The sequence below is a fragment of the Phyllopteryx taeniolatus genome, chromosome 23, assembly GCF_024500385.1.
Source record: "Phyllopteryx taeniolatus isolate TA_2022b chromosome 23, UOR_Ptae_1.2, whole genome shotgun sequence".
Taxonomy (NCBI): domain Eukaryota; kingdom Metazoa; phylum Chordata; class Actinopteri; order Syngnathiformes; family Syngnathidae; genus Phyllopteryx; species Phyllopteryx taeniolatus.
In genome coordinates this window covers 525,804-542,431 of record NC_084524.1, presented here as the reverse complement: position 1 = coordinate 542,431, position 16,628 = coordinate 525,804, and the positions used below count along the sequence as shown (strand labels likewise).

Sequence of the window (16,628 nt, the reverse complement as noted above, 5' to 3'; positions counted from 1 at the left end):
ACAATCAAGCCATGCAAATGGCGGGATTGTGCGACCTTGCTCCTCGACTTAAAAGAGCTTAACGTGAACGCATCATCGGAAATGCCATAGACGGACTAACGAAACTAGCGTGATTATGACGGTAGTTGTAAACCTTTAAAAAACGGATTTTGGAGCACAGATAGTCGTAACACGTGTAAGATTGGCTTTATAACAGGAATATATTCTTTATCCTCTGCGAAAAACAACTCGTATTAATGCAGCTGTGTCATCTTGAAATATGTATGGCGTGGGTCTGTATGTATTATACTGCCCCCGGTGGCAATTAAAGCATGAACATGTTTATTGCTTGACATTTGATTGAATTGTTCTACAGTACAGTACGATTTCATGAAGTACAATATGGCGTCGTGCGATTTTCTTTTGGGGCGTTTTCCCTTCATTCGATTGTGGAAATACGAAGACACAGCAGCCTTCTCGTCGTTTGCTATTCAAGCGCTCGCTCTCACGACCCTGCTCTTGTTCCTCCCGGTTCTCAAAGCCTTTGATTTCTCTTCTCGTGCTGAACGATATCAAGCACAAGGGATGGGGGGATGGGGGGATGGGGGGATGGCGGGCGACTTGTTCTCGAGCAAAGAGGCGGATAAATAACGTTTCTTTCCAACAGCGGGAGATGCTAATTAAAGAGGATAAAAGTCCGAGGATGACGCCGCTCCTTGTGGCTTTCCGATCTCCACGCTGAGAGTCAATATGGCTTTCATCACCCCAATCTCGCTCTCCTCTCTTTTTTCTTCTTTTCCCCAACGTCACCCCGCCTCGTTGCTTCTGCAACAGTCATTTGGGGTCCAAATAAGTGCAATTCTTCATCGGCTGTGGAAAAACATTCGTGTCGTACTCATTTTACAATCAAGTCAACATAGCGTCCGGTGGACAGCTCGACCTTGGCTTCCTTGGTCACCGTGTGCAAATGACTTTTTGTTTGACCGTCTCGTCATGTCAAGCGCAGTGAGGACCGCACTCGTGTATGCGGTACATCGGGGAACGCAAGCAACCGGCGAGCGGGCGCATGTCACAGCGCAGAGAGGCTAACTCTTCAGGTCAAGTGTTCATGGGAGCGATGAAGGCCGAACGTCTTCTCAGACAATCGGAACGGTCCGGCCGTGATGCATTCGCTGCCCTGAGAATGAGATAACCTGCAGGAATGAAAATACAATCGGGTTGCGTAAGTGAGCGCTATCGTTGCGTGTCTATCGTTGAAATCATATCCTCAACATGGATAAATCATTCCATGACCTTTCCAGAAGGCTGGCAGAAAATGCTGCGGAAAAACTTCAGACTGTTGGCTTCCCCCATGTCTGATATGACCAAGTTCGTGCTTGTGCGGGCATCACGCCTCGTGTCTATCGACAGATTACGCTACGGACGTGTAGCGCTGTCCCTCGGGGCCTCTTTGTCCGTGTCTCGCCTGCATCGGCCAGGCGGTCCAGGACAACCGGGAGGACGGGTGACAAATCGAGTCCGACAATCGAGCCCCCCTGCTCTTCGCCCGTGAAGACGGGATCGCTCGTGTCGTGGCCAGGCGGCAGCGCGACACAAAGCCGCCACGTCCCGAGTCTCACCCTGCGGCGTGTCGATCGATACCCGCGTGATTCATCCCATAGGTGGCGCTGTAAGCCATTCATAACCAAAAAACCAAAACAAATGATTTTAGCAAATGGCTGCAATATAACAAAGAGGGGGGTCTGAATACTTTCCGTACCCACTGTAAGTCACTCCCATAAAAGAAAGGCCAAGTTGAATATATTTGTCTGACGTGGGGTTTGTTCAAGCCCACCAAATGCGGCCTCTACAATGACGGTCCACTTGAGCAAATCCAAACTTCGAAGCAAACGAAGTCCCCGTTCGGCAAATGCCAGCCTGCCAATGTTTGCGGCACGTAAAAAGGACAAACAGCGGTCCTGCTGCCAAAAACGTCTTCATGAATTGCTGGAATGTCAATTTCACCCGGGCATCCGTTGCCCCTCCCACAGGGCCGTAAATCCCGCTAACATTGTGCTAACATGTTTTCCGTCCGAATCGGTGTTGTGACAGAAAAATGCTGTGTTGCCACAGAGGAAATATCCCATAATGCAACAGTGATCCGGCTGGCAGGCTGGGAGGGAGAAGAGGAATGCTTTGAGTCATGTGAAGACGGGGTCTGCACCGTTGAGTTTCTCACACTGTGGTGGGACGCGTGTATGATGTGAATCGAGTCAGGTGCATTGATTGATCGATTGATCGATTGAGATCTGGGGAACGGCAGCGACAGCCCGACAACGAGAATCGACCTCCCTGCGTCGTGGGGTGTGTACTCTAATCGGAGTAGCGAACAGGCTCGCAAATCCTCAAGTGCAGTGTGTGAGTTATTTTGCCGCCTCTGCTCACAACTAGAGGAGATCAGTTCACTAACCCGTCGATAAAAACCCACATCGTCTCCATCACGCCGGCGGACACTTACAGAAGGAGCTGCTTTCGTCCTTTGTGCCTTCCATGGTGCCGTCCGGCAGCATTTGAAGGTAGAAACCGTGTCGGCAGTAGAGCCGCGTGACGATGCCCTTCAACTGCGGCTCTGCCAAGCAAACAAACGAGGAAAGGGTTAAACAGGCGCACGTCCGTGGGCCGCTGCTACTTAAAGGAAAGCCCGAGTCCTGATATTTGCACGGGGAACTGCTCAAATAGTAAAGACAACGTTGCAACGTGTGCGACTGTGACCTTCTGCGGGATGGACGAGAAGGGACACGGTTGTTTGCTCCGCGCGAGCAGCGGTACCGAAGCGCTATCGGCACCGAGCCAATCAATAAGTACCTGTGGGCAGAAAGCAAAGCGTGGAGAGCCTGTCGCCGAAACGCACGAGTGCGGTCAGTAAATGCGGCTAACGACCAATCTCCAAATATCTCCAGCCTGTCTTTTACCATGGAACCTCTTAATATGGCAATCAATCTGCTTCTTCTTTGACAATTGCACCATGTTTTTGTGGCGTGCAGTGCTCTGTACTGTATGTGGAGCCTGAAAACCTGACACTGGGTCGCAGTTTTTCAGTTGCAGGGCCTCAGTAGATGTAATTTTTGGGGTCCACTTGAGTCACGTTCAGCTGCGTCGCTCGGTGTCCGGAGGGCCTTCGTTATCTTGACGCACTTGGGTAAAACCACATGCGTGAACACAAGTACGAGTACATTCGATACTTTTTCAACAACGCAGTGCTCACTGAATGCCAATCCGCTGCGGCTATTGTTTCGCGGCGAACCGATAAGCGGCCGAAATATGAGCTCGCGCGGGTAGTGTGTAGTCTGAGGGCGCGGCGAACGGAAGAGTCGCGCACGACGACTTAGAAGAAACGTCAGTGCGCAAGTCTTCCCGTGATCAACTTTTAATGAGGAGCATCAACTATGAATGAGAACAGAGAAATACGGGAGCAGCTGGCAGTTTTCCCTCAGTCGACAGCAGCTGTGTGTGTGTGTGTGAGCTTTCAAACGAACGTGAAAATTATTCAGCACATCTCTGTAAGTCGTTGAAATCGACAATATGTCATCATTTATGCAGACTAATGAGAATAGTCTCTTTTCTGGCGTATTGCCGTTCATATGCATTTGTCGCATGCTCGAAATGTCAAGTACCAAAGTACTCAGATAAAGAAATGTTGGTGTGGAATCTGTCTGCCAACAAACAACACGCCGTGGCTTCTGATTGGACACCGCGGCCTCAGCGGCAAGACCGACGTTCCGGAAGCCGCCGCAGATAAAAGCTCACCCATCCACGGAAGGTCAAACCGGAGTGTGGTCATCTGTGTTACATCGGGCCACGTGTCGCTGCGCACGTATGGCGAGCGGCGGGAGGAAGCAGTCGTGGACCTCCGGGATATGCAGTAGTACCGTACTTCTACCTGAGCATCTCCAAGTGGATAGCGATCCTAAATGAATCGGCTTTTTGATGCAGAACGATGATGGCTGAAAGGGTGATCCGGTGCATGATGCAACCTTTGCCCTCAGCTACGATATGAATCAATTCCAAGTTCAATTCAAAGTACAGGCTGTCCCAGAAGTCACCGCACACCTCTTTTGTTCTTGTTTTGTTGTTTCAGGTGTCATTTGGACAGACGCGAGGCCGTTGTCATTTTTGGACCGTAGACTTCAGAGTTTTTGAAAGCAGAGCATTTGCTCTCGCCAACCGTTTGAAGAGCTTTCTGGCCATCGCGCTGCTCCAAAGCCAAGTACAATTGACACTCACTTGGCAAGTCTCTCAAAATAGGATCTGTTCTTGGCAAACCACGCAGCGGAAGGCATGCTAGTACCGCCACTGACGAAAACACTGAACTCCTAGAGCGGGCGTTTGGGCAAAACCGAGGGGAAGGGCCGCACTGGACTGGAATTCTTGGCAGGCGGCAATTTTGCAATGTCAAGTGCGAGTCACGGGCAAGGGAATGAAATGCTGACAGAAACTGATGGCCTCACCTGTCCGAATGATACCTGAAACCAAATAGAAGAAAGGAAACACCTTGCATTTCAATGAAAATGGATTGCGAATTGCCGATTGCGTCTCGCCTGCCTGACTTTGTTCCCCGAATACACGCAAAAAGAATTCCGAAAGGGCAGACTGATTTGCTCAGACGCACAAACTCATAATAGGCGACGGTAATTGCTTTCCACCGCAGTATGCAAACTACGGCAAGTGCAGAGCTGACGTCTCCATGCAGCAGAAGCCGAGCCTTCCCATTTGTGCGTTCGGTATGCATATTGCAACGCAACCTCCTCAGTCAGCGCCTGACATGTCGTTGGCACCGGCTGACGGCTGAAGACAAAGCACCGTCGACTTTTGTCCAGTAGTAAGTCTCCGAGGCTGCTTTTCTTTACACTGGACCGGACGCAGAGCACTTCCTGTGCTTTTTATGTTCCGTATTGCTTAAAAGTCAAACTCGGCCATCCGCCGTATTTCCTCGCCGCCCCCGCAAAGGTCAACATATTTTACCATTAAAACACTTTGGGGAAAGTCCTGCTTGACTGCCGCCGCGTGCCACTTCCAACCACCACTTCCTGCCCCCTTTTCCACACTTAATAAGCTTGTTACTCCCGACTGACTCCGATATTCTCTCGCTCTCTCTCTCGCTCTCTCTCACCGCAAGCACGAGAGGCCCCGGGCTATTAATCCGTGGATATACAGTATGGATTTTACAAGCGCAAGTATTTCAACTCTCGCCATTTATGGCGTCCAATGGTGCACGCACGTTGCAAGAAAAAAAGCTAATAACCTCGTCTGTATTGGATGTGGAACATGTGGAGGGTGCCTCACAAATGTTAGTTTTTGCCACTGCTAAATGAGGTTAACAACAAGGAGGGATGGCGGCAGAACAATGGGAATGAATGTATTATTATGAATTTAATTTAAAAAATAATCATCATATCTCATCATTTGGACTGCAAGTTGAGTGAGCGAGTGTGATCCAGATGGACTTTCAAAAGAATAAGAATGAAAGAGATGAAGTGCAGTCCTGCCCAAAGTTCGCACCTTCAGAATCCTTAGGAAAGCGGATCTGAATTAGCGTTGCCTCCCAGTCTTAGTTGCACTTGGTTTTTCACGGCGGCTGTGAGATGGGCGCGCATGGAGTCACAGATCAACAGGGACGGTGACGTGTGGAAAAGACCATCCGGTCTCTTTACGTACACCTCGCTCAGCCGCGCTCTCATTTTCTCCTCGTCCGTCCGGCCCTTTTGATTGGCCTTAACGATGACTTCGGCCGGAAACTTTTCTTTAGGCGGCGTCTTCCGCAGGTGGCAGTTTCAGCCCATTACCATGGCAACCAAGCACAACAGTAAAAGCCGACTTTTCGTGCCCCGTTGTGCGTATCGCAACCGTGGCGGTCCGGTTCTTCTCTACGGTGACTTTGGTTTGCTTTTCGCTGTGCCATGGCCTGATCTGAAACCAGAACTTGAGGGTTAAGACTTGAGGCTTATTCATGACTTGCACGTGTGACTTACTCCCACCGCTGCCGAACGGCGCTTCCAAAAACTATCCGCCGATTGTTATCTCACGAAAAACCAAAGATTGAAGCTCTAGATGAATGCATAATCGGGCAGCTCCAGCAAAGGTCTGAATGAATGGGTTCTTGCTTAAATGAAGGTTAAAAAAACAAAGTGAAACAAACTCCTGAAAAGTTGAAGACAACATCTAGGCCACGTCAAGCTGTGCTCTCGGTGAGAATGATTTAGAGCTTAAAGCAAAAAGGGCCTAACGATCGAGTCCGAAGGACAAAAGAAGCCGCTGGAGACGAAAGCGCCAGAGAGTGCGTGTGGGGAGGAAGATAAGCCGACGGGATAAAGAGCGAGATGGAGAGAAGACAAAAGGCGTACGCCGTCGAGGAGGGGGGAGAGAGACGAAGCGAGTGGGACGTCGCGGGAGCTTTTTTTAACCCATTGAGCTTTGTGAGTTTGAAAGGCTCCAGAGCAGTGGCTCTCCAACTTGGGTCAAAGTTTGACAACCTTTGACCCACGTCCACCAAGCACACATTTCTGGTCACTTTCCATTGCCGCTAATTGACCGATCTGACTCGCAGACACCCAGCCAAAAGGGCAGAGCTTGACGGTCTGGCTTCTGTGTGAAGCGAATTGCCGCCACATGCCAGACAGCGCTGGGCTCAGAGCTTTCCCAATAATCACGTTGAAGAGCCGGCGTTTTCTTGGACGATGTCTTGAAATAGGGTAGAAATGGATTTGGGAAGGTTGCATGTGATGAGATGAGTACAGGACGGAGGGCGAAGGGGAGGAGATGAAATCCGCCGAGGGCGGCGAAGGACGGGGAAGTGGAGCGAGGGAGACCGATCACCTCGCCGTTGTAACACTCAAAGGAGTCGATGGACACGAAGCACAATTCCCACCCACGCGCACTTTTCTCTCAACCTCTCCTAGCGTCGTCGTTCTTTTCTTTTTGCCCCACCTCCTTCAGGCGTCTCCATCTTTATTGCAGTGTCGTACATCTCCTCTTCATGCTAAGTGCGGACTCCTACCAAGATGGATGGCAATATTCCCCCAAGAGCCATTAGGGGGCAAATGCAAACCAATTTCCTGCCTATAGATGCTCTCCAGATGACACTTGAAGCGTCCGACGAAGTGGCGCAATAACCGAGCAGATACAACTGCCGTGCGTCGTTATTATGGGCTGCGGCGTCACATGTGCACTTTTAACCCAGGGGGCATTAGTTCGTGACTACATTTTTGCAGAAACGCGCGCAAAGGGCAACACTGTGGCAGTTCTACACCGCTGCGACTACGGCCACAATAAGGAACATATCGGCGCTGTCGGGTGGAAACTTCCTAAGTCCAAATATGGCCAAGTTCCAATTGTTTCGCAAATCGATACTATTGGTATGTCCCGATGTCGTCTGTTATTTTGATACAACTTCAGGTGTTGAAAATAGCTCGAGACAAATCTGTTAACTCTTTTGAACGCTGAACTTTCTGAGAAGTGCTGTAAAAAAAACTGCGGGAGCCACGCGGCGCGGCGTTACGTCACCTCAAGATTGAGAGGCTGGATGATTTTTCGACAGTAACGAGTGAAACTAGGTGAGATGGATTTGAGTAAGCCTGTTTTGTTCAAAATGGATTGCTGCAATGAGAACGGAATGAAGAAACTGCTCAGCCACTAAGACGGCACGTTTTGGTGCGGATTCATTTCTGCTTGTTACACCGCTTCGTCGGCTCCTCGTTCGATTTGGGGGTTTTTGTGTCGCTCGAGACCTTTCTTTGAGGACGAGTTTGGGAAGTTTTGTCAAGTATTTAAGGTTTCTTTGTCTCGGTGGAGATGTGGGCACGATTTGTCCGAGAATTCAATTAGCGAATAAACATGATTTTGGGGTGAGGTTGTGTTGATGTGCAACAGTATATGATGGCAATAGAAGGCGTAATATTAACGTGAACAACGCAAGATGGCACATTTTGCGAGAATTCCGGCCGCCAGCGACGCTGTCGAATGGAGCTAACGCGAGGTGTGAGCGTGTACCCAATGATTTGGCCGCTGTGTGCACAGCGCCGCTCACCTCCCGCCTCTCTTCTCCTTCTCTGCTCGCACGGCACAATGCTGAGCCAGCACGTCGGCCTCCTTCATCTCTCTCTCGCTCTCTCTCGCCGTCTCATCCTTCCGCATGCTCGCTCTGTCATAGCCTATCTCAGAAGCCGCAGCAGTGGAACGTGGGGCGCAATGCTAATCAGGCTGCGCGCACGCACGCACGCACGCACGCACGCAGGGGACCGAAACCGCCGTCTTAACGAGTGTCAGGAGTCGTCACCAAAAAAAACCAAAAAGCCATATCGTCCTCCCTCCCAAATGAGGCAATTAAGAGATTCCTAACGAGAACTTTTTGTCGCTTTGTTGTTGTTTGCCGCGGGTCGCGTCACTTTCATGACTTTCGTCTGCCGACAGCCGAGCGATGTGCCGCAATACAGCAGTCAAATCCGCCGGAATGTCAGTCATTTCGCGTCTCGTGGCCTCGCTGTGGTTCCTTGCGCACCTACGAGTGTGCACCATTAGGATCTTTTGCTCTTTTTTTCTGCCATCCCTTGCTTTCTGTTCATCAATTTTTCACGTTTTAATGGCACATCGCGGTTCACTTGAGACATCCTTGATTTGCGTAACTGCAAAACATACGCAGGGCGGTGATTTTTTTTTTTTCTTTTCGTATTAGCGAGAACAACAATAGCTTTATTAAGTTAAACGAACTTTACTTGCTACGTTGCTGGTTACTCTATGCTGTAACGTGCTTCAGACTTGCTGATTTTGGTGTCAACATTGTTTTAATGATAGTTGCATCTTCAAATATTTTTCGATGACCAAATTCCAAATTTGTTGCTAATAATATATATAGTAATCATTTGCAGGGCAATTTGGCATTACTCTATGTAATAATTCAATTCAATTGTTAATCACAAACTCAAACTCAAGGTCCATAAGAGATGCGCTGATAAAATGACGGAAATAAATCAAATGTAGTTATACAGTGCAAAATACCGCCAGTCGAAATAGATTCCAGTCGGCTTTTACCAAAAAAAAGACCCTCAAAGTGATCAAACGTACTGAAATACAGCCAATATACTGTGCAATCCATAATATGGCGTGACTATACATGAACACATTTTCCTCACAACGCGCCAACAAGTTGGTTTTCCTGAATCAATCTGAAAATGGATTAGTCCATTGCATGAGAAGGGAGGGACTCCGAGCCATCGTGATACACGTGAATTAAGATGAATAATCATAACAACGGATGGAACTAATTATAAGGGAGTGAAAACAGGTGACGTGGCCCGTGACAAAAAGGGGTTTGACACCCTTGTTCTAAGCCTGATACCGCAAATGCTCCATGATGAGACCCCCCTCCTTCATTTGAAATGTCCGACGCTACAAGTTCAGTCCCGGCATCGACGTCGCCGCCGGGCCGCGTGCCGGCAAAAACTCTTTCCGAGTGTTTCCCAGCGCCGGCCGCCGCGCACAAAACTTGCTCAGCGGCAATCGGACGTCAGCGCCGAGGCTCGCTCTCCCATCGCTCCCTGCCCCGTCCTCGCCTCGCCTTACATTAGTAGTCTCCGCCTTCCCTCCAACACATTAATCTTACATGTATACTTCTGCAGGAAACCACAACATGACCCTGAGGGTGTGCGTGCGTGCGAGAGCGAGAGAGTGAGTTAATATTTCAAGCTGCTATGTCTCAAGCTTGAGCGTTCCAGTCGCATTGAGATGTAGCAGTAACATCAGATCCTGCTTATGCACGATAATATTGTACTGTAAGAGTAAAGTGAAGGGACAAATATTTGTTTTTCATGGTCCTCGACTAGATTTAAACCTCCAAAGCCGAGGCCGTGGTCCTCAGTCGGAAAAGGGTGGAGTGCCCTCCGGGGTGGGGAGGAGAGCCTGTTCAAGGATCTCGGGGTCTCGTTGACAGGCGGATCACGCAGCGTCCGCAGTGATGCCGACTCTGTATCGGTCCGTCGTGGTGAACGAGGATTCTGGATTGAGCGCTCCATCTACGTTCCTACCCTCACCAAAGAACAAGATGGCGGATACAAGCGTCCGAATTGAGTTTCCTGCGCAGAGAGAGGGTGAGAAGCTCTCTCGTCCGGGAGGGGCTCAGAGTAGAGTCGTTGAGAGGTGCCAGACGGGGTGGTTGGGGCATCTGGTTAGGATGGCACGTCCCACCACCGGGAGGACGACCCAGGACAGGCCGGAGAGCTGGCCCGGGAATGCCTCTGGATCCCCCCGGTCGAGCTGGATCAAGTGGCTGGGGAGAGGGAAGTCCGTGCTGTCCCCGCTCCCCGACCCCCGTGCATTGAAAAACGACTTTCTTTTCCTTGCTTTGTCAAAATAGGTTATTGACTTGTTTCGGGCTCTGAGGACGACAACACGAAATGATCCTGTCAGGATTTCGTTTGCCCGGTGATTTCTTTTGTTCGATCACAATGCGAGTTCATTGAAAAATTGCCTCGGAGTCGTGAACACAATTGGTACTGTACATAATTGACAGGAAGAATAATGTTGACTTTTGGACTTGAGTCCGTTTAACAGTTTGTACTTGTTGTACTTGTGGTGAGCCATCCCCCCACCCGACATCTCCTCAACAGAGGGCGACTCCACAAAGTGACCGCCATGTCATGCCAATCCACGATAGATCCCTTTCACATTTGACAATTTTTCGAACGCCGCCCTGTGCGGCGGCACATAACACGCGCACGCCACAAACTGCCACTCGACACACACACGCCATTCGTGACTTTTGATTTGACTCGAATGGAGTCGACGTTTCTCCGGATGAGCGAGCTTTTCTGCTATCTCCCTCATTCAGCCTCTCTCCCCCCGAATGTTTACCTCCTCCCCGGGCCAGCCAACTCCTCGTGTGTCCCTATCGCCGCCATCTTTTAGCTCCCGCCTCCTCTTCGCTTTCGGCCCATCTCGCTCAAGATGGAGCCGCCTTCCTTCCCGCCTCGGACGCCTCGTTGCTGTGTCTCTCTCGGTCGGAAAGGTCAGGTCGGCGCTGCGCAGAACATCTGTCCTGGGTTCAATACTGAAGCGTTTTAAAATGCTACATTTTTACAATGCTATGATAAATGTGTTGTTTCCTCCAACAAACGTAAGAGAGCGAAAACGTGTTTTGGGGTTGAAGTCTGAGTGGCTCCCGCTGCCCTGTTGCAGGCGTGACATGCAAAGTTGGCTGAGGAGCGTTCCGTGGTGAGGATGTGATGCGCTTCCATCCGCTCCACCGAGACGCGTCTTAATGCACATCATGCGAAACTCGCCAAATGCAAATATATATATTGACTTTTGCGTGGAACGCGAATCAAAGGAAGGTGCATAGCTTGGAGGTGTTTTATTTTCTTCTCGCCCACGCGACCTTTGCTGAATGTCAGCACCCGAACGCCTGGCGCGTCCCACTTTAAAAGGAGCAATAAAGCCGAAACGCTTGAAACAATGACGAAGATGCATTTGAGCGAAGGGCGCTCCTTCATCGCCCATGCCTTGCAGCATCTCCAATCTGCCATGAAAGCGCACCTCCGACTTGGAGCTTCGGAAGCAAAGAGTCCAAAATATTCGGAAATGTAGTCGCTTACAATTACCTTACTTACCTGTGGGAAATGTAATAGGAATGTCAATATTTCAAGGACTTTCTCAAAGTAACCTTTTTATTGCTTTTCTTAATTTTATCTGGAATGCATCAACAGGACCCTTGGATGTTTCCTCAAAATAAAACCAAAGATGATTTGGCAATTTACCACCTAGTTGTTCTTTACGCAAATAATAACTGATAATGAAATAGAAATAATAATTTGTTGCATTTCATGTGGAAAAGCACCACACCATCCAATGTTGACCTCATGACAAATGTGCACAATTGAGACAATATGGCTTCATATGACAACCACATGAGTGAAAGTTCCATACAAAAGTCCCAAATGATTCAGATGAAATTGTTCCAAAGTCACTTTTCTTTGATGTGGAAGCATAAAACGGTGCCGCTTCAAGGTCATATTGGGGAAACACATGTCATGATCGGCTCATGACCGGAGGGAGCCAATCACAAGCGTCGCCTTTAAAAGGAGGAAAAGAAAACCAAGCTTTTTGCGACTGTTTTTCAAAAGTAACTCCCATTTCCAAACGCAACATTTGAGTTGCGGAGCATTTTCTCCCGGCAATGTAATTGATTCAAATTCAATCAAATGGACCTCCGTGACATTTGTTACTCCGCAACACTCGCCCTTAGAGTTATGCTATCAGCAGCATCAGCCGAGAGGAAAAAACAAACAAACAAACAAACAAACAAATCATCATCTTCTCCCGCCAGGTCTAATTGCATGATGGATAATTTATTGGCGGAGGCCCCAGTTTTGGGAGAAGTTCTGCTGCGCTCTCACTCTCATCTGCACGCAAACCAACTTTTCAGCAGATATTTTGTGCGCGCGCCGTATCAGACGGTCTGCCGAGCGAAGGACGTGTCACGCGCTTGGGTGCTCGCCGACCACGGGGCAGAACTTGTCCTCACGAGAATTTAGAGAGGTTAGGGTTTTTTTGTCCAGAAAAGACTGCTTTTCATTCTAAATTGGACATATTTTGCATGTTACTTGGAAAAGCAGCACTTTGTAAACTATTGTTTATTTTGGGTGATGCTCGTCCGTCCCTTTCTGTTGCGACACACCTTAAGATACGAGCATTTGTCATTTTCTTCCACAGAGGATAAAGAATATATGCATGTGAGCATTGTTATATTGTTTGTGTACATGGTTTGCTCCACTCCTTGTGTTGAAATATCCCTTTCCTAAAGTGTTATAAGATGCTAATCGTTAGCCCGTCCATTAGGTTTTCCGTAATGTGTGAGCACGAGGCTAGCGTGATGTTTTGTGGTTGTTCTTAATACACAACGTGTCCTTTTCTTTGCTTTAAGTTGAGTTTGGCATTAAACAGCTTGAAGGGTCTTTTTACTGCAATATAATATGAAATTTGAAGTCACCGTTTTGTGCAGTTTGCTATCAAAAGCGCCGCCATACGCTTGCCCGTCCTGACGAAACCTTCGACGGAGGTCCACCTCCATTGCTCGGCGTGATGCATGTGTTCACTTTGTATTCTTCAGGCAATGAAGAATTGCGAATGCAACTTTGAAGTCGATCATTTCCTGATCCTTGTAATCCCCTTCCAAAATGTGTTCCGATCCATTTTGGGCGTCGGTCAGAGCGCACCTGCCGTCAGTGAATCTGACACCACAATCTTGCGGGATCAAAGTCAACGAAGACGCGCACAAACGGGAACGCAGCCACACACGTATCCGTTTCCCTTTCGCACAATTTAGGCTGATGATGAGTGATAGGACAGTGTGTGTGCGCGCGCGCGCGCGCGTGTGTGTGAGGGAAACAGACAGAAGTGTCTCAAGGTGAAGAACGAGTTCACGAGTTTGACGGTGTCAGGCTGGTCAGGGACAACGTCACGCTCGCGACCGGCCGCCGTGTGTCGACATAGACGTGTGCGACTTTGTATGAAAGTCAGCGGTCTCTCACTTAGCGATGCTAATGTCGTATCGAAGCCGTCATTGCAAACAGTCAAGATCTGTATGAAAAACACTAACTGTGTTCCCGTAGCGCTGGAAAAAAAAGTCTTCTGGGAGCTCCGAATGTTGTAAACTGAGAACCTCTCGTAATTTTGAACAACCTGTCGAAGACTCGCGCAAAATGGCTCAGCGACCCACTTTTGGGTCGAGAATCACTGTTCGACACTGTAGTATCTGCGACTTTAAAAGGCGGGGCCCGGCCTGTCGCGTGCCGTCGGCGAACGAGAGTGAGTTGAGGAGTCAGTTTGTTTGTTTTCTTACCGTTTCTTCAATGTAGCGATTGAAAGTTCACCTGTGGAGGGATGACAATTTGGTCGGCTTCATGGAATTCACCGGAATGATGTTTGTTCTATGTTTAGCAAAGATGCGCAGTTGCGTAAGCTAGTTCTGCTTTGCGGTCGACACATTGCATTTTAGCTTCTTTTTAGAGTGCGAAATGATTCCAAACTTCACAATCTTCTATCATCATCTCTTCCCTCCCTCCCGGCCTCCCGGCCAACGCTCGTATCTCGACGGCTCGTACCTCGAAAGCAGCTCCCCGACGCTCAGTCGTCTGCAAGTGAAAGATCCTCGCGCAAAGTTACAGTGGGAAAACGGCAGAAATACTTTGCCAGATCACGACGAGTGATGCGCGTCCCGCCCGGTTCCCTGAAAACGCTCTGCGGCAAAAACTAACCGTGGCTCAATTGGCCAGAAGGCGAAGGGCACGTTCATCGTGGCAAACGCTAAATATTAGCATCGGCCGCTGCCTTTAACGGTTTTTCGGGGCCCTCTGAACAGCACCTCGACACGATATGATGTCATTACATTGCGCGGGCGTACCTCATGTTGCGGCGCATTGCTTCCGCGCACATGGGCAGAAACGTCGCCGTCCTATCTCGTGCAAAATTCAGCTCGCCACTCATTGTTCTGATCCGTCAACAATAGAGCCGCCCTGATGTAACGCAGCAGCACGATAGCTGCGGAATCTGTGACGCGGGGCCCAAAACGAGACGATTTAGCGAGGAGGGGGAGAGGCCCGATGTCCTTGAGAAGATAAGCTCCTAAATTGGGTCAGTTGCTCCCGGTTGGGGTCCAGTCCAGCGGGACGGTCTATAGAGGCAGTAAATAGGCCCGCTTCCATGCGAGCTCCCCAAACGCGATCGATCGCCGCGTTAATGACACGAGCTGATCGATCACGAGCAGGAACCACGCGGCCCGCCCGCTCGCTCGCACGCACGCACGCACGCACGACCCGGCTCGACAACAACTCGCGCTAGCGGTTGCGCGGCGACTTCAGAGGACAACGCGAGCTATTTCCGTTTGGTTGGCTTTGATCCTCATTAGATCGTATCGGACCGACACGCACACGCACACGCACGGAGGAGGCGTGACATTATCTCCCCTCTGCACCCGCTGCCTCAATTATCAGGGCATCCCATCGTTTGTTTGCGTGTGCACATCAATCTGCTGATGTATTAGTTTGCGTGGTTGCGTGTGCGCACAGGAATGTCTGTTTGGCTTCTGCGTGTGCGCGGGGGGCTTAATTTGGGAGCGTGTGTCTGCGCAGGCCAAGTTGACCTTGTCATAAGATGAGTGGGCTCGAGTGCGGGGGGATCGTCTGCACGCTTGGATACGGTTACTTGAGTAACGAGAGAAGGTGCGCGTGTCGGGCCGGCACGCAAAGTAGCGCCCGCCGAGCGCAGACGTTGTGACGTCGAGTGACCTGTAATATTTGCTGCATGGATTCATCCATGTTTTTGCTTTAAAATGATGCATTCAAATGTATTTATCCATTTTTATTCGGTTTTGTTTTCATTTTTCTCCTTAAATATTTGATTTGTTGTAAGTAGTATTTTTCATGAGTAAAAAACATTATTTGACAAAATTATTGCTGCGTTATAGTTGAGTTATAGAACATACAATACAAATGACTTTTAATTATTGAGTCATGAAATTAGATTATTTAAGGTGAATTATTTCTTTTAAAATATGTATAATATCAAAATATAGCTATTTATATGATTATTTTTCAATGTTGTATTCTTTTATGCCATTATAAGTAATAAGAATAATAGAAAATCCAATCCAAAAGTTCTCCTGGTTGAGGGGAACACGCGGGCACGCAGGCAGTCACGCGGGCGGGCACGCGGGCGGGCACGCACGCAGGCACGCAGGCAGGCACGCGGCCTTCAGTGGAACAATGGCGGGCCAAACTTTCCATGCACGAGGCAGTGACGCAGATGCGGTCAGCTTTGGATGCACGACAACACCTCCACACGGCAAAACAAAATATCCGAAGCAGCTCTGCGTACGATGCACCTCACATTGTTTCAGACGTCAGCCAGCCGTCGCGAAGCCTCGAAAAACCTTCAGGCCGGCCCACGCACGTGCTCGGGTCCCGCCGTGAGCTTCATCGGTCCGTAAGTGTGTGCAAAGCGCTCCCCCTCGACAATGGCCCGCTGTCACCGCGCCACATATTTCACGACGCCAATGGCGCAGGACAGCGACGACCCGCGCGGCAGATGTCGCTGCCCGTTCGAGGTTGCCCACGTAATTATCGCTGTGGACTTCACACAGAAACGCCTTCAGGAGCAGCGAGCGCGTAACGACCGCAGTCTCTGCAAGTACCCGCCGGGAAACCGCGTTCAATCGGTAAAGCCAAAAAATGCTCATCGCAAAAAGTATTGTTTGGTACGGAGGCCCGGTTGTGAAATTAATCGTGGCCAAAATCTAAACGGTGCACTAAATTCTAATTAGTGTCGAGGAATTATCGTGGCGCCTTGAGATATGAGGGACACGCTTGACACGTTTTTTTTGACATTCGCGCTTGCCGTTTTTGTTTTGACTCGAGATAGGAGCGCTTTGCGGCGGCTTGGCAGATGCTAGCCGGCACCTGTGTTGCGCTGCAATGAACGCAACGGGTGCAGCAACACATACAGGACAATACGGACAATGGACAGTAGAACAGTACGGTCGTATATTCTTTATCCTCTGCGAAGAACGACTAATATTTGCGCCGTACTAACGAGCGAGAGGAGTGGAGACGTCTCGATGCGCAGTA

The 16,628-nt window shown here is 49.4% G+C and overlaps 2 protein-coding genes across 4 annotated transcripts in view; one reads left to right on the top strand and one right to left on the bottom strand.

Moving 5' to 3' along the window:
• Positions 1-16,628, top strand: part of nlgn2a (neuroligin 2a) — a 96,766-nt gene that overhangs the window by 15,730 nt on the left and 64,408 nt on the right. The window lies entirely within an intron of this gene.
• The window catches only part of fgf11a (fibroblast growth factor 11a), a 28,402-nt gene that overhangs the window by 10,424 nt on the left and 1,350 nt on the right, over positions 1-16,628 (bottom strand). For 2 of the 3 annotated variants that reach the window (XM_061764286.1, XM_061764285.1), the window contains exon 2: positions 2,477-2,587. The exons of the other annotated variant lie outside the window; for it this stretch is intronic. In XM_061764286.1, coding sequence (XP_061620270.1) covers positions 2,477-2,587 — 111 coding nt within the window. The remainder of the gene's footprint in view (positions 1-2,476; positions 2,588-16,628) is intronic. 3 annotated transcript variants of the gene reach the window in all.